The 21,288-nt window shown below is 41.8% G+C and overlaps 2 protein-coding genes across 51 annotated transcripts in view; one reads left to right on the forward strand and one right to left on the reverse strand.

The window, feature by feature from the left end:
- The window catches only part of LOC119128672 (protocadherin gamma-C5-like), a 212,343-nt gene extending 209,873 nt beyond the window's left edge, over positions 1–2,470 (forward strand). For 46 of the 50 annotated variants that reach the window (XM_037261320.1, XM_037261317.1, XM_037261319.1 and 43 more), the window contains one exon: positions 385–2,470. In XM_037261320.1, coding sequence (XP_037117215.1) covers positions 385–671 — 287 coding nt within the window. In that variant the 3' untranslated portion in view covers positions 672–2,470. The remainder of the gene's footprint in view (positions 1–384) is intronic. The other 4 variants (XM_037261284.1, XM_037261314.1, XM_037261315.1 and 1 more) reach the window with 1 other exon arrangement.
- A 14,263-nt stretch (positions 2,471–16,733) lies between these two features.
- LOC119128582 (protein diaphanous homolog 1-like) overlaps positions 16,734–21,288 on the reverse strand; it is a 70,459-nt gene continuing 65,904 nt past the window's right edge. Inside the window, 1 exon segment of the mRNA XM_037261098.1 lies at positions 16,734–18,512. Within this exon segment, the coding sequence (XP_037116993.1) occupies positions 18,325–18,512 (188 nt within the window). The 3' untranslated portion in view covers positions 16,734–18,324.

Here is a 21,288-nt window from a genome sequence, read left to right on the forward strand (position 1 = left end):
ATTGTTTTAATTTATATTGAAATTTCAAGAGAGATCACATATTTTGGGGTGTGGCCTAGCAGCTCTGGTTGGCCATTAATTCAGTGTAAAGTATTTCTTGCTCCGTTTGAGTGTCTTCATTTTGTATTTGTTTGATCGTCTGTGCGTTAGAATAATTAGCTGAAAGTGCATCAGCCATTCACACTCTCTTTTATTTTTTTCAGTTAACCTTAATGGCAGGATATCTGAAGCGCACTTGTAGTCCCAATGTTGGCTCGCAACACAAAGCAAAAAATCTTTGCTTTCCCTCACTTTTTGAATGATTGTTTTCTAAAAATTTTATTTTCCCCTTTCCTTCTTCCCTTAAACACCCCATCCCCTCACCCCACTCTTTTCCCTTTTCAGTGAGCGAGGCGAGCGGTACCCTCGGACCCGGCACGATGGGCCTGAGCACCCGTTACAGCCCCCAGTTCACCCTCCAGCACGTGCCCGACTACCGGCAGAATGTGTACATCCCCGGCAGCACGGCCACGCTCACCTCCAACCCCCAGCAGCAGCAGCAGCAGCAGGCCATGGCCCAGCAGGCCAGCCAGCAGGCGCTACCCCCGCCCCAGTCCGGCCAGCCCGAGCCCCCGAAAGCCGCCCAGACTCCCGCCTCCAAGAAGAAGTCCACCAAGAAGGAGAAGAAGTAGAAAGGGAGGAGGGGGATTGCTCCATCGGGTCTGACGAGAGCTGAAACCCCCCACACCCCACCATGAAGTATCGCACGATGAACACTTCTGACGGTTGTTTGGAAGTGTCCTGAAGGCCTTCAGGAGTCTGAACATGCCGAATGCTTCTGCATGTAATCAGTCGATATTTGTTGGCTGGGTATGGGGGGTTATTGTGATTTATTATCCTTTCCTTCTCTTTTCTTTTGACTAAGACAAGAAACCTCCCAAGGTTGACAAGTGATGTATTCAGAGAAATGTTTTTGTCTCTCATGTTGGATTTATTGTGCTCTTTCCCTCACGCGGAAAGTCAGCTGTTGTGAGTACGCGAGTCGCCATGATATTTCGATGTAGGCTCGGCCTTTGCAGGATCTTCAAGCATACCTTTTGCGGAGATAAGGCTGCTCTTTTACCGCTATTACAAACTTGTCTGCATGCTCTTTAAAGGTTCAAACCACAATGTTCTAGTTTAGATTTGCTAACTATGCATCGCAAAAGCAAAAGAGGAGGATGGCACGCCCCCTCCCCTACTCCCCTGCCAAATCGCTGGTAAACAGAATGCACATGTAGCATTTACCTGGCAAAAAATGACTTTTGTAACCATAGTTTCAAAAAGTAAGACATTAACTTCCTGTAATGACCTGAGCATGTATCCACAATGTGAGGTGTCCGGCTGGCCCCTCCCCCAACCCAACCACTCACTGGCCTACATTGAGAGCCCTGAAGTTTTGCACTGACGTAAGGTGTAAACCACATTCAGATGAAGTATTTGCTCCCGCTGTTGACATTATTTTGCATGCTGCAATGGAAAAATTGTACGCCTAAGCTATGAAGTCCGTCTGGTCAGCGGGAATGATTGGGGGTTCTGGTGACTGCTCCCAAATCCTTGTTCCATCGGCTTGACAGGGTGGGCAACCTGGACTCCAACCGCTGAATGTACAGAGGACCTACCGTTGCCCCACCCACCACTAGCTCAAATACACTGGCCCAGACTAGGGTCAAGGGTTCAGCGAGGCGATACCACTCATCATCCTCGTCCTTCGCCACTATCAAAAATCCTCTCCCGCCCCCATCCGCTCACTTGTAAATAAACACAAGTTCTGTTGATGGTATGAGCCAGGTGTTTGTGTTGTAGGGACCCCCGCCGTCCAACCTTTTCCAAAATCAAGTCCTTCCCCACAAAAGCGTGGCTCACTACTGGAATGTGTTGCGTTTTGTTTTCCAAGAAAATTAAGAAAACCACAGATTTAAAAAAAAAAAAAAAAAAACAATTATAAATGAAAATTTGAGATGTTCAACAGTTTGTGTTGCAATGTAGTAACTAAGCACCATGCCAACTAACTCTTCAGTGTAAATAAAACAAAAGATAACTTTAGATAAGTGACACACGTAGACTAGTTAACTTGTGATATGTGTTGCGCATATTTTTGTGTTCATTTTCTCTTCGATCTTTTATCACCCTGTAAAGAAACAACAAAAAATATGAATATGTTTCTATCCTTCTGTAACCTCTCAATGTTCTTTTTGCGGTGATTTGATCTCGTGCATTCTCTTTCTGTCCATATGAACAAATGACTATAAATATTATATATGTGTATGTTCGTCCGCTGCTGAATTAATACTACTCTACCCTGCTGTATTATCTTTCTTATCAAATGCTTAGCCCCTCCCCTCCCCACGCTTTATCCCTGTGTTACTCTTATTTTTATGCTAATATTTATATTGCTGTTTTATTTTCTCTTGAACACTGACATTTCAAATAAAAAGATTATGAAATCAGCTATCTTTGCCTCGTTTTCTCACCATTATGCAATTACCATACATCTAATGCAGGCTCACCTGTCAGATTGACAGGTGAGTCAAATCTGACAAGTGAGCTACGCCTTCATTCATCAGCTGATAAAGACGTGTCACAACTACACCAGTGACACTCTGATGAAGGCGGAAGTCCAAGCCGAAACATGTCAGGTAATTCAACCTAAATATCTTGTTTGGGCTAAAAGAACCAGTTAAATAATTGACAAGTGAAAACAAAATGAACATAGTAAAACTAGGGTTAGGTTTCAAACGATGGTTTCAAAATGGGTTTAGGTTTTTGAAGTAGGGTTTCAAAGTAGGGTTAGGGTTTCAAACAAGGATTAGGGCTTTAAAGTAGGGTTTAAAATTAGAGTTAGGGTTCAAAGTAGGGTTTAAAAGTAGAGTTGAGGTTTTGAAATTACAGTTAGGGTTTAAATCTAGTGTTAGGGTTATAAAGTAGGGTTTTAAGCTAGAGTTAGAGTTTCAAAGCCGCATTCCAAACTAGGGTTAAGCTTTCGAAGTAGTGTCTCAAATTAGGGTTAGGGTTTTAAATTAGGGTTGTGGTTTCAAACTAAGGTTTTAAAGTAGGGTTAAGGTTAGAGTTTCAAATTGTGCCTTATATGTAGCCTAATAATGCAGAGAAAATTCTTTAGAGACACACAAATTGTATTTGGTGGCCACTGCAAGGAGCATAAAACCTTCCTTGGATCTTTTTGACTTACACAATAACATAGGCAGCTATAAATAGCCTCCTGAGACGTCACTGTGCAGGAGCAAATGAGCGGGCTCTGACTCGCTGGATGCTGCAGATGTTGGGGGATGGAAGCACAGATGAGATGTGGAGTGAGGGAGGCGTTTTTAAAAGGCTTGTTTAAAAGGCTTAAATGTGTGAACAAACAAATGGCAGGGTTAATATGACTTTAAAAATATCTCTGAGACCTGAATGATGCATTATTCTTGCATTTATACACGTGTAAATCGTTACCTTCATAATCATGGACTAAACTCTGACGACTATATTTTTCTTCTATCTCAGGCTTGACTCACTCATCCACTTTAGTAGTTACATAGCAACTTCCCACTTATCACAAACAACCTCAACAGTCTGCAGTAGTCAGTCATTAGTCACTAATGAGCAAGTCAGCAAGTGTGTCAGAGAGAAATCCATCTATGATAAAAATAATTTTCATATCAACAAATCTTCTGAAATTCCAAAATAATGCTATCCTCTCTTGCTTTAAAAAAGGCCAACAACAACAACATTCGAGACAACCATTTGCATACCCAAAATGCCTGGCTCCCTTTTCCCCACCTCTCTGTCATTGTGTTCTGTGGTTACCATGGTAACTGTCAGCCCCAGTGAGCACGCCGTTCTCCCCTCCCTGCATTAAATCTGTTGCAGCAGCCATGTTGGCGTGGTCCTGCTGAGCTGCAGGAAGACAAAAACATTGAACCTTTAGTAAGACCCAAACTACAGGAAAGGCGCACACGCAGGGATCCACGTGCACGCACAGATGAATCACACATAGTAAAGCACTGTGGCCCAGTTTTATCACTGGTATTGTGGAATGTTGATGTTGTAGCATAATCTAGACTTAAAATTCAGATTTAGAAGGAAGAAAATCCATGGTTTATCTCATTTAATGTCTTTACTCTGTCAAACTGCCATGTTAATGCCTTACAGACAACTTTTAAATAACATTTTAATGATCAGACAGGTGTAAATACCATTAACGCTTAACCATGAAATTATTTCTTTAATTGCTTTAACTTTTATGGTTGCTTGTTGATTAAAATAACTGCATACCTATGTGTAAAAAGAAGTAAAGTTAAAGTGGGTGACCAGTCTGACTGACTAATGTGTGGGTCTTTGTTAATCTACAAATGGACAGGTTTTACATTACTGTTGCAAACCAACAACAGTGACATGTTGCTGTCACATTAAATGCAGTCAGAACATGAAAACAGTGTCTCTAGTATGTTAATAAAATCACACACAAACACAGAATGACATTTGATAATTGAATCCGAAATATAATTTCCTATCCACCTAACCCATGAGCACTGCAGCTAATACACTAGAGTAGCACAAGAGGTGACGAGGGCGGAGGGGGATAGAAAGGATCTTTATTGTGGTCCGTCTAATGTATAGCTTCAAAGTCACTTCATCAGATGATGATTCACAGAGACTGGTTGTGTCCCCAGTTCCTGAATGTGGCAACAGAGAATAGAGAAGCGCTTGTTCTCTCGTGGCCTTTTTACAGCCCCCTCCTGTCTCGCCTAATTAAGCACAATCCCACTCATTAGACACAGCAACACAGATCGAACAACACGTAACAAATAAATGCAGTGACGTATAGCTGAATTATCCAATATCATGGGTGACCGCTTTCACTTAATAACATTACTCAGAAAATAAAGAACACAATCAAGAAGAAGAATTACAAGCATTTTTTTATTTAGGCAAAAGTAGTCAAAATATTCTGGGATCAAATCTTTGGTCAGGCCTTCCCATGTGGCGTTTCAATGATCTGCTTTTGCGTTTTCTCCAGGTACTTGGATTTTTCCCCACATTTCCAAAAACATCCATGACCATCATTGAGGACTCAAAGATTTTCAGCGATGTGAATCTGTAAATAAATCTGTTTTGGAAAATGACTACTTGTCTGTATGTATTTTATTTCTTAGCAAAGAACTCTCCTTCATTATAATTATTTTAACTGCATAAAAGTTAAATAAGCAAAGCCAAAAGCACTGTGTACCAAAATGAATGACCTCTATATTCATTGTTCAGCAGCCACAGGAGAAAAAAAAAAAAAACAGCAGCTCATTTCCCGCCACTGAGGGTGACATCTGATTTTCATTAGTACAGAGCAGGATGTGATGTCATGGCAGGACAGGAAGTTGGCGCATTTTCTCATCTCACCTCCTTCCCTACAATCCCTATACGAAGGAAGGAGCCAGCCCCACTGCAGACTTCCTCTCTTCTTCCTTCCCTTGACCCCCACCCGCTCACCCCTCGCTTTGCTGCAGCTGTGTGTCATGGTGCCGCCACACATGTTGAAGGGAGGACACAGTGCTACTCTGTGCTTGCTCAATGTGCTGGATTTACTCCCGACAGACACACATGACTTCATCTGAGGAAATAACTTTTGGATTTGTGTTGTTCGCAATGCCACCATTGACTGCAAGTAAGAAGATGAAGGCTGCACTCCCTTTCTTTGGATGGATGTACTTCATAAAAAATTAACAGGAAGAACCAATTTTATCCTATCTCACTCAGCCATCTCCAAAAATAGATTCTGAAAATCCTGCATGACATCAGTTACTCCTGTAAAGAAACAGTGATCACTTATTAAGAATAATGTTTCCTCACAATAACATTTAAAAAGTTAAGAATCATCATTTGTTTCAAATTGTTCACCATTATCAATGTAAAGTAAAAAACAGTACATATTTTGTTAAAACAATTCCTGTCTGAAAGCATGGCATGGCATGACTTAGGACATTCCACAGTCTCCTCACATCCTTGGTTTAGTCATTATCACCAAATTTAGCATCTTTCTCACACACTATTCTACTAATTTGTCTTTGGCATCAATTAAACTGGAGCACTGGAGCCTGAATGTTGCTATGGCTAACACTAGCCTGATTTAAAGTGACAAAGTAATGCGCTGGCTACAGACTGGACTGAATCGGAGCAAAGAGCACAATGCTCTCTTTCAAAGCTCTTTTTCCCTCTACATGTGAAAAGGCCCCACTCTGGTCTTTCTTACTGCAGTCATCGTCTGGCTTCATCACCTCTGCCAAGAGTCCTCGCGCTGTTTTATTTTACAGATGGGAGTTTGGAAAGCAGACAAGGGGAGAGCAACTGAGAGACAGGAAAGACGAGGGAGAGACATGCAAAGAGCTAGCAAGGAAGCAAAAGAGGGCTGACTGAAGGTGTAATGGCATACTAAGTCACATCGTGTGCACAAAGTCGTGTGATCTATTGGTAGTGTGAAAAATCAATAACACAAATATTCTTTGTTCTCCAGCAAGTCAATGCTGATTCAATAGTCCCCAACAACCAGTCTGGAGGCGCTGCTTGTGGATGAGAATGACAATTAGACTTGCTAGCTTTAGGTATTCTGGGACCAAGGCATTGGCATGACGTGAAACTCATACAAGTTATTTGATACAACAAACACCAACATTGCAAGACTTGTAACGTTATAACTCTGACATATGGCTTTATGAATGCTACAAGCGTGTGGTAATATTTGACCAAAAACAAGTCGATCCTCTAATACAGTAAATGTGAGATAGAAAGAGTCAAATAAAAAGCATGCTTTTCGATTTTTTTTATGCAGTCAGGGAAAATATTGTTTGATGTGGGACGGGTCTGTGATGCAACAAAAGCTTGGCGACCCCTGTGTTGGGGCATCAGGGCCGTCCATCTGGTGCAGTAAGGTTTTTGGCATTCTCTACCCCCACCCTGCCCACACACACATAACCCCAATCCCTCTTGCAATCACACACACACACACACACACACACACACACACACACACACACACACACACACACACACACACACACACACACACACACACACACACACACACACACACACACACACACATTCAGCCCCTGCAGCCACCACACCCCCAGTACAGTGCTCAGTAGCTCATCAGCTTCTCTTCACTGCTGCCGTTGTCATGGAAACCTAAAATTACCCCATGCAAGCCATGAAAATGTGCTTGTGCGCCAAGCAGACAGTGACACAGAAAAAAATCATGTAGACAACTCTGTGCCAGGGTGACGGATGTTGCCGCGGAAATGGTGCAGCTGCCGCATGGACATTTCGGACGAGTAAGCATGCATAAACCCCTTCACTTTTCTGTGGCTCAGATATACAGTAGAAAAAAGGTCTTCAATTTATTGTGTGTGGGGGGGGTGGGGCGTGATTACATAGGGATTAGCGTTAGGTTAAGAGTTTGATTATGGTACTGGTGAGAGGTTAGGGCTATATCAGATTTAAGATTTTTGTTTAGTGGCCGGGTTTTGTTTAGAGCTACTAGTGATGTGCATTCCAGTTCTTTTAAGTGAACTGAATCTTTAGCATCAGTTCACTCAAAAGATTTGTTCAAATGAATCGTTCAACGAATCGTTTCCCCCCCCACACACACACACACTGACCCTTTTTTTTTTTTTTTTTATAAATCAAATAATCAAAACTCATGGTCAAAGCTTCACAGAAAGCGAAAAGTGCCACACCCGCCCTCACCGTCCCTTTCTGACTGGCTGTTTGATCTGTGATGTCACTTGGACACTCCATTAGGTACACCGCCATTTTCAAGTGTACCTAATAACAGGCCACATTATTAGGGAAATATCATGGTCAAGGGTCACAGGTGTCAAGCTCTAGTCCTCGGGCCGCATTCCAACATGTTTTCCAAGATTCCCTCGTTAAGTGCACCTGCGTGAAAGGTTTTAGCTCCTGCGGAATGTGAAAGTGACCAAAATCTTTTCACGCAGGTGTGTTTAACGAGGGTAACTTGGAAAACATATTGGAACGCAGCCTCTCGAGGACTGGAGGTCGACACCCCTGGTTTAAGTGAAAAGTGCCACACCCGCCCTCACCCCCACTTTCTGATTGGCTGTTTGATCTGTGCCGTCACACGGACACTCCATTAGGTACACCGCCATTTTCAAGCGTACCTACTAACAGGCCACTTTATTAGGGAAATATTATGGTCAAAGGTCACAGGTGTCAAGGTCTAGTCCTCGGGCCGCATTCCAACATGTTTTCCAAGATTCCCTCGTTAAGTGCACCTGCGTGAAATGTTTTGGTCATTTTCACGTTCTGCAGGAGCTAAAACTTTTCACGCAGGTGCGCTTAACGAGGGAATCACACGGACACTCCATTAGGTACACCGCCATTTTCAAGTGTACCTAATAACAGGCCACTTTATTAGGGAAATATCATGGTCAAAGGTCACAGGCGTCAAGCTCAAGTCCTCGGGGCCGCATTCCAACATGTTTTCCAAGATTCCCTCGTTAAGTGCACCTGCGTGAAAAGTTTTGGTCATTTTCACGTTCTGCAGGAGCTAAAACTTTTTACGCAGGTGCGCTTAACGAGGGAATCACACGGACACTCCATTAGGTACACCGCCATTTTCAAGTGTACCTAATAGCAGGCCACTTTATTAGGGAAATATCATGGTCAAAGGTCACAGGTGTCAAGCTCTAGTCCTCGGGGCCGCATTCCAACATGTTTTCCAAGATTCCCTCGTTAAGTGCACCTGCGTGAAAAGTTTTTGGTCATTTTCACGTTCAGCAGGAGCTAAAACTTTTCACGCAGGTGCACTTAACGAGGGAATCACACGGACACTCCATTAGGTACACCGCCATTTTCAAGTTTACCTAATAACAGGCCACTTTATTAGGGAAATATCATGGTCAAAGGTCACAGGTGTCAAGCTCTAGTCCTCGGGGCTGCATTCCAACATGTTTTCCAAGATTCCCTCGTTAAGTGCACCTGCGTGAAAAGTTTTTGGTCATTTTCACGTTCTGCAGGAGCTAAAACTTTTCACGCAGGTGCACTTAACGAGGGAATCACACGGACACTCCATTAGGTACACCGCCATTTTCAAGTGTACCTAATAACAGGCCACATTATTAGGGAAATATCATGGTCAAAGGTCACAGGTGTCAAGCTCGAGTTCTCGAGCCGCATTCCAACATGTTTTCCAAGATTCCCTCGTTAAGTGCACCTGCGTGAAAAGTTTTAGCTCCTGCGGAACGTGAAAGTGACCAAAATCTTTTCACGCAGGTGTGTTTAACGAGGGTAACTTGGAAAACATATTGGAACGCGGCCCCTCGAGGACTGGAGGTCGACACCCCTGGTTTAAGTGAAAAGTGCCACACCCGCCCTCACCCCCACTTTCTGATTGGCTGTTTGATCTGTGACGTCATTCGGACACTCCATTAGGTACACCGCCATTTTCAGGTTCGTTCGTGAAGATTCACGAGTGAGTGACAGACAGCGTTGCTGCTATGCCAGCCGACACACGTTATGCCGTCATTGATGTTTTAATTTTGTATTCGTTGGATTGTAGTTGATCGTGTTATTATACCGAATGTGTTTGTGTTTGAATAAAAGGTTGAAAAAAAAATCCGTTATGCCGACATTTGTTATTTTGGGGGACACCAACTCATTTGACAACCAAATGTCTGATTTTTATTTTTTAATTGGCGAATATAAAGACAAGGAATAAAACACCAGACAAGTTTGAACATAAATGTTTATTAAAATAATAATAATAGGAATAAAAGTACATTTCAAAGCAGCAATCTAATTTGAAATTGCAGTAGATATATTGGATAACAATATTTAGGTGTATATATGCATACACGTTATTTAAAAACTACTATAAGTGTTATAAAATCAAGATTACCCAAAGAGAAGCATAATCTCCCTGTTGTTGCATAACGGCGCATCCTTTCTTAGACTTAGACAGAACTTTATTGTCATTTTGTCAACACTAGGTGTGTACAAAACGAAATTTCCTTGCATACGGCTTTCAACAATGTAGAGGTATTTCGGCTGGTTAAAAAGTGACATTCTATATAAAAATATGAAATAAGATAATTATAAAGTACAAAGTGCAGCAGTGATAAAGTATGTAAACAGTGCAGGAGACAAAAGCAGTATTTACAAGTGTGCAGAGGAATGCTACGTTTGAATGTTCAACAGTCTGACGACAGCAGGGAAAAAACTATTGCAGAACCTGGTGGACCTGCAGCGGATGCTGCGAAACCTCTTCCCAGAGGGCAGCAGGGAGAACAGTCCATGGTGGGGGTGTGATGGGTCACTGATAATATTTCGGGCTCGGGACACGCAGCGCTGGGATGACAAGTCCTGAATGGAGGGAAGAGGAGCCCCGATGATCCTCTCTGCTGTCCTCACCACTCTCCTCAGGTGAGGACAGCAGAGAGGATCATCTTTCATGCAATAAAGTTAGCCGTTAGCTTGGAGAAAACGTGCATAAAAGAAGTGGTGTTTCAGTGAGTGGTTCGTTCTTTCCTTGGCAAATCGTAAATCTACATTCTGGCTTACATAGTTCACGCCAGGAGGCGCAACACGTTCACTGACTGATCCGTTGATGCACGAGAAGGCAGTTCACCCATTAACTCGTTCGCGAACGGGAAAGTCAGGATTCGTTCTGTCACTGATCTGTTCTCGTGATGAACTGGAAATGCAAATCACTGACTCGTTCACTCACAGATCCGTTTAGTTGGTGAACGGGAAATGCAATTCAAGACTCGTTGGTGAACGGCAAGTTACGTCATTTTCTTCTTCGTTTTGTTTTACGGCGAGGTGGCACCAGCTTCAATGTGCATTACTGACACCTACTGGTTGAAGTCATATGAACTGGAAAAAGAACCAATCACTTTAGGAAGTTATTCGTTCACTGAAATGATTCGTTCTTTCGAACGAATCGTTCACTCACGAGCCAACACTAAGAGATACGTGGTACGGGTTCTGGGAAAGAGCCATTTGAAGGGTTATCTTTAGTGGTGCCGCCAATGGAGGCACAAATGGGAATAGAATTTGTGCTTGAAAATAGTGGCGAAGAGCATGTTATTTTCAGTCCCACTGGGATTTGAAACCAGGTCACTGGGGAGAGAGTCCAGAGGACTAATCACTACACTATGGAATCCTCCTTGGAATTGCATGGAAGGTACATATATGGTTTTATGGAGCAGCTCACAAGCGACCCATACAGGATGTAAATTACATCACATTTTTCAAAAAGCTCAGTCTTCCATGTAAACGCTCACACGAGTGTGATGATCAATTAGAAAATATTGTGGAATGTTCTGAGGAGTGAAAAGGAAAACAAGCTTGTGACCTGATTTACAGCTTTCCATGACAAATTAGTCCACCTCTTTACCCCCCCCCCCCCCTTTGTCCCCCACTCCACATTTCTGTCTCTCCAGTTTGCAAACACATATAATGTTTTGTTATATTATATGTTATAATGTTAATACTCTTGATCTTTTCCCACCTCCTATTCTCATATTGTCTCCATCTGCACTACTGTCGTACAACCCAGATTAAAGATGTCTATGTCCTAGATTAAAAAAAAGATGTAGAGGTCTGCCACTCCTTCCTTCATCGTCTCCTCCCGCTTCACTCAGGAAATGCAGGAGGAGGTCAGCAATCATGTGTGTCACTTTGTCTGTGTCCATGAATGTCAAATATTCATGCGGCTCTTCAGAACCCCTCAACAAAAGATGATGTCTGCACCGGGGCACAGCAGACTGCCAGTTTCCATGGAAACCTCCACCATCCGCACCCCCTCCCCTGCCCAACTCGTTTGGTGGCAGCAGCAGCATCTCTCTGGAGATGTGTATGCGACGCATCAGCATCTGAGTTAGCAGCAGGAGGTCTCATAGAAAATTAAAAGAAACAAATAAACACATCATCAAAGTGAAATAAACAGTGAATAAAAGGAATCCAAATAGTGGTCGTAGGCACGTTCCTTCCTGTCTGCTTGTCTAAGCAGCCCCACATAGCCGCCATAAGCTGCTTACTCTCATACTGCTGCACAATAGCCTCTGCTACTCCCCATTTACCATCAGCAGACCCCCACCCACGTCTGCTTAAAGTGCTTTAATTCAACATGGCCTCTTTTACCTTTTATCTTCATCTTTACATCTCCGACCTGGAAGACATTTCAATCACAGTAATTCACCCCTTACGCCAAAAGCACTCACTGACCACATTAAACACATACAGGAACTGTGTCACTTGTTTTCGTAAGGAATTCAGTCTTGTCTCCTTCAAATGTGAAGGTGTACCTAATGTTGTGTCTTAGTGGGGTCGCAAGTAGGCTAGGCTGGACTGTGCAGCTGTGCCTCTCTCCTCTGTGCAGCCCTTGTTTATTAGCCCCGCCTTCTTCTCATCACATTTGCCATTCTGCATGCCAAAGTGAATAGAAATCACATGATTGAAAGGAACATCTGTAAGATGACTGTAGATGGTCTGTGCGGGTTAAACAAGCCTCAATTTAACCATAAGACAAAGGAGGAAAATATCCAGGAAAGCTGCTGCAAGTATCTCATTCCCCCCAGCTGGATGGAAGTGTAACCATGGTAACCGAGCAAAAGAATGATGTCATTGCCTCTGTCTTTACCCTCAGCATTTTATTGTCTCCCACCAGGAGGAAAATGGCAACTCTCTTGGGTCAGAATCTTCGAGAGTAAAATCTCAAAAACACATAAGAAAGGCTTTTATTTTCTTAATGACAAAATACGTAAATGTTTTACTGCTTAGTAAAAACAGTTGTTACAGATGTGATATCCTCAGATTACTTATTGAGCCCTAATCAAACCAAGCACAGAACCTCCTTGCTATTAATTAAAATCAATCTCTTCAAGCAGAAGCACTTTATGAGCTTTAAATGTCTGCTAGAAGCAATTTAAGTCTCCAAATGTCACTGTGATGCAGCATCTTGCATGACCCCCGCTCACCCTCTCCGTATATTCGCCTCATGGGAATACAGAAGAGGGGTGCTCCCAGTGGATATCAGATTGCTGCAGGCTCATCAAGATGTAGGTCAATTGACTGTTTACTGCCCAGTGAGGCCATCAGTCTGACAGACAGACAGACAGACAGACAGACAGACAGACAGACAGACAGACAGACAGACAGACAGACAGACAGACAGACAGACAGACAGACAGACAGACAGACAGACACAGGGGCAGTAGGGATGGCCCACACACAAACAAGCGTCAAATACAAGATCTCAACATTGAAAAAAAAGAATGATGTCATGAAGTGGGTCAGGTTGCCAGACAGTGATATTTGCCCGGGGGTTGGATGTTGGTGATACCACAAAGAAAGATACCCAATGTTCTACATCCGAAAGATGAATAAAGCAATAAGATTCAGTACGTTACACATAGACTGGGTATGTATAAGAAGTCTACACGTCATTGTTCAAATGCAACATTTTAATGACAATGAACCCCTCCAAGGCAAAAAATATCGAGCTGTTCTAGTAAACTAATTTCATAAGAAAATAGAGCTGCTGCAGCTACTGTAGAGGTTTCTTCCGGCCACGAGAGGACACTGGGTTATTGTTGATGACATCTTGTTGCGTCACCTTTTTCAGCATTTTTGTTCCGGGTCATGTCTTCTCCAGAGCTTTCTGCTCTCGAGACCCACTTTAGCTTGTCAAACCGATCTGAACGTTGCTTCAGGGATACGGGGACGTCATCGACTAGCCTTGACCCGGCTTGGAAAGCTGTTCGGAGCCTGGTGTTTTGTTTGGTTTCGGGAGTTCAAAAGTTTCGAAGTTTTGGTTCGAACTCCGATTTGTTCGAACCTGGAGACGTTCAAAGTCAGAGGTTCTACTGTACACAGAATTTGGGCTGTGAATGGTCAGTGTTTCTAATCGTGAATAGGCTAGCAGAGTCGGTAAATTGTACATGTACAAATTACTGACGACATGAAGAGAACATGACAGATACATTTGGATGGTAAACAAGAGATAAGAAGACACATACTGCAGCAAGTGACCGCAATAGGGAGAAAAAACCATCAGAAAATTTCTTGGAACATAGCTATTGTGATGGAGACATCACTTATCAGCGCGATAACACAGCCGATCAGTTGACACTTTCGTGGTCCGTGTTAATTGTCTAATAGCGTGTCACACATAGGTTGTCATACAAGCAGCCATGTCATTTGATCAAGGGCACAACATGAAGATATGATGACCAGGGAGCAGGTGTGTGAATGCATTCAGTCTTGGAAGCAAATTAAGTCGTTTAGTCACATCTTATGTATCTCTTAATAAAGAATAAAAGTCTATTGGCAGTATCCAGGCCTCTTTTTAAAGAACTGTGTTCTTCCCCGAGCCTGCTGGAAAGTTGAAAAGTGTCCAATGTGAACAAATGAGGGCAGGCTTGCATCCAAACTTGTCTGAAAGAGAAAAGGCGAGAGAGAACATTTCAGGAGTTTACCGCCAAGTTAAAGCTGAAATGAAACCTTTTATATCACAGTTGCCTCCAACACAAACAAAAAAAGGTTTACACAGAAATATACATTTTAAAAAGAGAAAAACATGTACACACAAATATACATTTGAAAAAGAAAGAAAGAACATGCAGGATTAAGGTCCAAATTATTTAAATGATGTGTGGATTTATTGTTTTTACTCATCCACAGCTGAGGACAAGTCTTCTCTTCTGCCCTCCCTCCATCTTCTCCTCCTCCAGAGGTTCACTTTGCTACCTGGAGACCGACGGCCTGCTCAGGCCGACCAATCAGAGGCTGAGAAAAACATCATTCTGCCCCTCCATTGGTCACCTGCCTCCGCTATCAATGGCCGTGTCATTGTGTAGTCTGGCACATAATACTGCCCCTCTTTCTTTGTCCAGACCTCCCTTCCAGACTATAAGGTCACATGCATACAAATACACACAGATTTACCCACAATATAGTACAACAACAGACTGGTGCATTCTGGGAAATCAGGAGGGGCATATGCTCTTTTCGCAAACACATTACTGACAGATTACACTGCTTTTAATCAGATTTTCTCATCAGGACAAATCAGCATTTGTACACTATCCAAAACCCATTTCTCAACAGAAAAAAATGTTGTACAGTATGTATGACATTCTTTGTTTTTAGACATAATATTTAGGACACTTGATGAGATACAGTATAAACAGATTCAAAACAAAAGCTTCTAAGAAGAATGGATGTGATCTTTGTGGGAAGAATTTTCACTTAACAGTGACTGCGCAGTGTCCTCACAATATAAACTGTTTATTTATATATTTTTCTCAATTATTTTCATTGAAAGATTTTACTAGAAATACTAAATATACTAAACAATAAATATAAATGATAAAAAAAATGTTTTGATTTTGTTTAATTCTTTTCTTATTTGTTTGTTTAAAAAAATGGAAATACAATTATCATAAAAATGTATCCTATTTTATTCGCTTTTTATTCGAGGAAACTGGAGCACCTGGAGGAAAGCAACATGGGTAGGGGGAGAACATGCAAACTCCCACACAGAAGGCCAGAGCTGGAATCAAACCCCGCAACTCTGAACAGTGAGGTAGGTGTGCTAACCAGTGCGCCACTTTGCCTCCCTTAACATAATTATTCTTGCTAAAAACACAGACTAGTTACCCTCTTCCAAAAGTTGAGGCATTCTTACCTCAGTTGACATTGAGGTCAGGGAGTCTCCAGATGGTTTTCCTGGTATTCTGGTGCAGTGCTTCAGGGACACAACGTGGAATTTCTGACATATTCCAAGACAGGAAGAAGACTGGCTCAGTCCTTGGAGGAAATGACTGGTTGACTCGCGTGAGTGAGCGTGAGTTGTACCCCAGATACGGACACTTGGCAACCACAGCAATATGTAAACACTGAAGAAAATAGAAGACAGCTATACTTCAAGTAACATTTATAATGGACCACGTCTCTAAAAGGGCCTTCCACAAACTGGAAGCACAAAAAGGCAAGTAAATGGGATGAATGAAGATGAAGAGAAATGTTAGCATAAAGTGAAACATACACATATAACATTACATGAAAGAGAGTTCATGCTGGAGAAAAAAACATTTGGAATCTTTGGAGCGGCAGTGAGCCTGGAATGCATCTGTGAAAGTACTTTCCACTGTTTATACATTCCTCCGCTGTCTTCTGGCAATAAAATGATGGCTTTGCAGAGTGCAGTAACTTTCTGCCATTTTCACTCCCAAAATGTGGGAGACTAGAGGAGACTGAGCAATACATGAGATCGCCTCACTAATAAAACTCCAGATGAAGTGGAATTTACCGTATCTTCTGGTCTATAAGTCGCACCAGCCATAAAATAAAGAAGAAAAAATCCAACATCAAGAACAGACATGTCGTCTTGAAAGGCAATTTAAAATAAAAATAGAATAGGCAACAACAGGCTGAACGGTACGGTATGCTAACGTTACATAAACAAGGAACTAAGAACGTGCCTGACGTAACATATATATCACATGAACACAAACGCGTGTCGCTCCTGAGTACAAGTCATACCCCCGGCCTAACTATGAAAAACCCCCTGCAATTTATAGTCCGGAAAATGCGGTAGTTGGAATTGACAACAAGTTAAATCAGCATCCTTAAGTTTTTTGTTGATGTATGTTCCCTAAATCAAAGTAGGACTAAAAACAACAACAAAAAAACATGAATTACTTGAAGACATTTTAATTGTTTCGTGTAGCAAACAGAAATGTGCAACATTCTAAATACATAAAGCAATCTCTGGGGGAAAAAAAAGAGCAAAGCACATGTAATTCACAAGATAAAAAAATAATCAACTGTAAAATTAAACAAAACATCTGTTTAAAATAGGTAAGGGGGACTCAAATTCGAACAAAACATACATTCCAGTGATGCTTTCCTTTTTATTGTGTATGGCCCTGTCTTTAATGATGAAACGAGCCACATTCCAGTATCTTGCACACACACAGACGTAGAGTAACACCCCATCTGAACACCAGTTACAGCAGGTTTGGGTTCTTCGGTGAGACCCGGGGTGTCATTATCATTACAAGTGTGCAAATAAGAGGAACCCCAGCAGGTGACCACAACAAGGATTACCTACCTGAACACCAATCCCACCTTTGACATCTCCACTCCTCCTTGTCACTATTGTAAACAAGCTTTGACTTGTGGAGTGAGAGCTTGAATCAGCAAGTTGATATCAGTCCGTCCAGTTGGAAGTCATCAGAAGATGGCAAAAGTACATTACAGTAGTTGTTTGCATAGGAATATAACAGATATTGCATATTTGCCGCTGTCTCAATGTGAGTAGCCGAGTGGTGGGTGTGGTGTCTATTCATTCATCATTCTATCATTGGCGACCTAGAATTTATGACAGTGGTGGGCGCCACAATTACAGAAAACATGCACAGACACACATAAGTGGGAACTCAAAATAGACTACTCACTCATAAAAGCACACGGGCATGTAAACTGCGTTTTGAAAGGGTGTTTCCAAACTAATGTGGCCCAGGCAAAGACATTTGGAATTTGCTTACTCTGTGCAAGAACTTTCTATAATAACACAGCGGGCAAATTGTAAGGAATGTTTATATCATTCGACTGTGCCGGTTTCCTTTAGGTGCATCATCCCTTATAGATGTTATGAAGAAAAAGAAAAAAAAAAAAAAAAAGAAAAAAAAAAAAAAAAGAAAATCATTCACCCACTGTGAGAGCTGCTACTGGGCAAGCTGTGACTGAGTGAAATGACAATGGACTCCAACTCATTGGCACTTTTTCCAGCAACACGGTGGAATCATCGGCATTTACAAACAGCATTGTAGAATACATCAAACAATATACAGCAAAATTATGTCAAGATTACAAAAACTATTATAGACAATTCATGGCGCATTCAAAACTAATCATTTGAAGCAGCTCTTATGTGCCTGACGTTGTTTGAGAAAATTTGGGAAATAAAAGTGAATCCCTCCTCTGAGACGATCTTTTAACGATCGAGCTGTGAATTAAGTGATTAAGAACTACGGTGAAGAAACAGACAAAACGTATAGACAAGTGCGGAACAGTGTATGTTATCAAAAACTTTACAAAAGTGGCAAAATTCCATTGGCAGAATGAGGGACATTTTTCATCCCAGAAGATTACAGCAAGTGTGTGATGATGGTTAACTTCGATTTTAGATCAATATAGGCTCCAGCAATGAGAAGCAAACTTGCTTAGATGCATGTGACAATTACACATAAAAGAAAACAAAGCAAAAAAATGCGCCCAAATAGTCTAACTGGAGCGAGGAGGCGCAGCTTCCAGTAGCTCCTCTAATGAATCCCCCGCTTCTATCTTGTGCTCATCCTTCTCATCAAACTTCACCATCTTGATGGGTGACATGCTTGATGAAAGATCGTCTTCCTGCAACAGTTCTTTGGCCAGGATGTTGGTCACCGCATGACCGGCTCTTCTGTGGTTGCCTGAAAAAGAGCAGCAAACACGACGTGAGCGAGCGACATCAGAAAACATGCAGGCCGTGAGAACTATTGTTGAAGTCATAACAAGTCAATGCAGGCATGACAAAAGTGTCGTTTAACGACATTCACCTTGTCTTCTATCATTATGAAACAAACGATTTTCATCACTGCACACTGTTCAAGCAGTTTCACTGCTCAACATTTTAACATTTGCGTTACACACACACACAAACACGTGCATGCAAACATGCTAGGGTGTTGCTACAACATTAACATTTACTTCAGTTTTGACTGACATAATCAGAGTGCACTTAATTTATTGTGTTCATTACTATATTGTGCAGAAGTGTAATCTGCTTGTTGCGTGTTTCTAATCATGCATTTTCACTTGATGCGAATTTGGGGCAAATCACTTGAACATTCTTTTCATTCTTCTCAACAGATGTTTGCAAGGAACTGTGTGATTCAGTATCCGTTGACAGACTGTAGTGGCTAATAAGCTAACATAGCTTTATTATACTCATCATACAACCGATAAAATAGTAAAATTAAAAGTCAACTTCAAGGCTCATTTTTTTAAATTTTGACTTTTTTAACCGAGTCTAAAATTGAATTATGATAATCTGTAATTGTAAAGTTTTTAAAACTTGGAATTTATTTTTTATTTTTTTTTTATCCCTATTCCCAATTGGAAATAGAAAGAACACTATCTAATATCTTGTCTAGTCTTGTAAAACTGCTTTGATAGAGTTTTTGTATTGTGGACAACATACTGGCACATGCATTATTACCATGACACACATACCGGACAGCTTAGTGGCACACTCTTATGAGCGGATTACTAATGCCAAATATAAATGGAGAGTAAAAGGAGTGAGAAGTGGTGCGGCTCCATCATGGATGACAGAATTAAGTCGTTGTAGAGCTGACAGAGGGTAGGGAGGTGTTTGGAAGCGAGCTTGAGGAAGAAAAGCTGTCGTCTCTTCTCCCACCTGCTCTCCCACACACTCTTCGGGCAGCGGCGCAACAGCAGCAGCCATTTTGAATTAAATAGGTCAGGGGGAGATTGCATTGGAGTGTTTAAATTTGTTTATGTCACACAGTTTATCACAGGAACTCTTGTCAGTGTTGTGACGATGCAAACCACACATGCAAAATGAAACACGGTAACACAGACGTCACCCCAAAACCAAACTTGTCGTTTTTACTCTATGGTGGTTAAATAACAAAACCCAGTTACCGATCATGTCTCCAGAATAAGCTGCGATAAAGACACTATGGAGTCTGGGAAGGAAAGAGGAGAGAAGCATTGTGAGATGTTTCAAAATATGTAGAAATCTACAATGTCATTACTGAGCTACGTCTATTTCCTCATACACTCTTTTTCTCCCTACAGATCACTTTACTAATGATCTGCACAGCAGCACATTTTAAAAAAGCATTCTCTCCTCCAGACCATAAATATATATGCATGACCCAAAAATAGAGATCGTATGGGTCAGTGTGGGTGGTGTTTCATGTCAGTGACAGAAAACCCAGGGGGAGAGCAAAACTCTGCTCCCCTCTTCATCTCTCACAAGAAAGATGATGAGAACAGGACACCATCGAGTATGCGGATACAACTCGGGGAGAGAGGGCTGTATGGAAAAGGGAAGAACATTGACAAACTGCTTGCAGAGTGACAAGTGAAAGAATGCGAGTAGATTTGCAAAATGTCTTTTATAACAGCAAGTAACTTGAGCAGGAGCACCTGAGCGATAGGTGGCATTTAAAGTCGGAAGCGCAATTTCATTCTGAAGCACCTAAAAGCAGAAAGTTTCAGAATGAGAGCCATCTTCAGAGTTGACTTACTTAAGTCACTAACAGCTCAAGTTGAAGCTTTATTACGATATAATTCCTTTTGCCAGACAGCCATTTGGTTTTTGTAGTACATTATATATGAACATGTTAGTATTTTTTGTGCAAAACAGGCCACTCGTTCAGAACACCATTTTTGAGTGATGCTTAATCACTGTTGGACACATGGTAGAGGATACAATATGAATTGACTCAACTGATGAAACACCATTTAGAATCAAGTGGTACAAGTACTACATTATTTCCCTAATCTTTGAACACGTGGCGCTACAAAGAGAGGATGTCCTCAGCATGTCTTACTCACCAAAGTAGCTGGTGCTTTGACTTGGCATGACGCCCGGTTGCGCAGCAAGCGCGAACTGGGACGTCGAGACTCGGATCAAAAGATTAGTCTACATGTGGGTGTGGCCACTATACGGGTTCGTTTGAACACTGAAGGGTAGCTTGGAGGGGACTAATGGGAAAAGACCATCTGCAACACATTATAGTCCGGAAGACGCATGGCGAGGGGGAAAAAGATTAGAAGATATAGCTATAAAGTGATGATGAGGTGTGAAGTAAGCCACTGCAATATTCAGACGACCAAATCTGAAAAAAGGAAACAAGCATCCATCTGTACTAGAGCAGAAACTATGGTAAAGCCAGAGTCAGATTTGAGCACAGTATGGATTGTCCATACACATGTCTAGTTTAGCGGGGACCTGGAGCACCCTCTTCTGGCCCCACTGTGTAACACGTAGCTTCAGCAGTGACATCAGCAAAGATGGTCGGTGCTAGTGCATGCATGTGCTTGGCTAAAAAGTCTACACACCCCTGTTCAAACGCTAGGCTTATGTCATGTCTCAAACAAAGTAGACCAAGATCAATTGTTTCAAAGGTTTTTCCACCATTAATGGGGCCGACAACTTCCACAACTCAAATA

Source organism: Syngnathus acus, chromosome 10, assembly GCF_901709675.1.
Source record: "Syngnathus acus chromosome 10, fSynAcu1.2, whole genome shotgun sequence".
Taxonomy (NCBI): domain Eukaryota; kingdom Metazoa; phylum Chordata; class Actinopteri; order Syngnathiformes; family Syngnathidae; genus Syngnathus; species Syngnathus acus.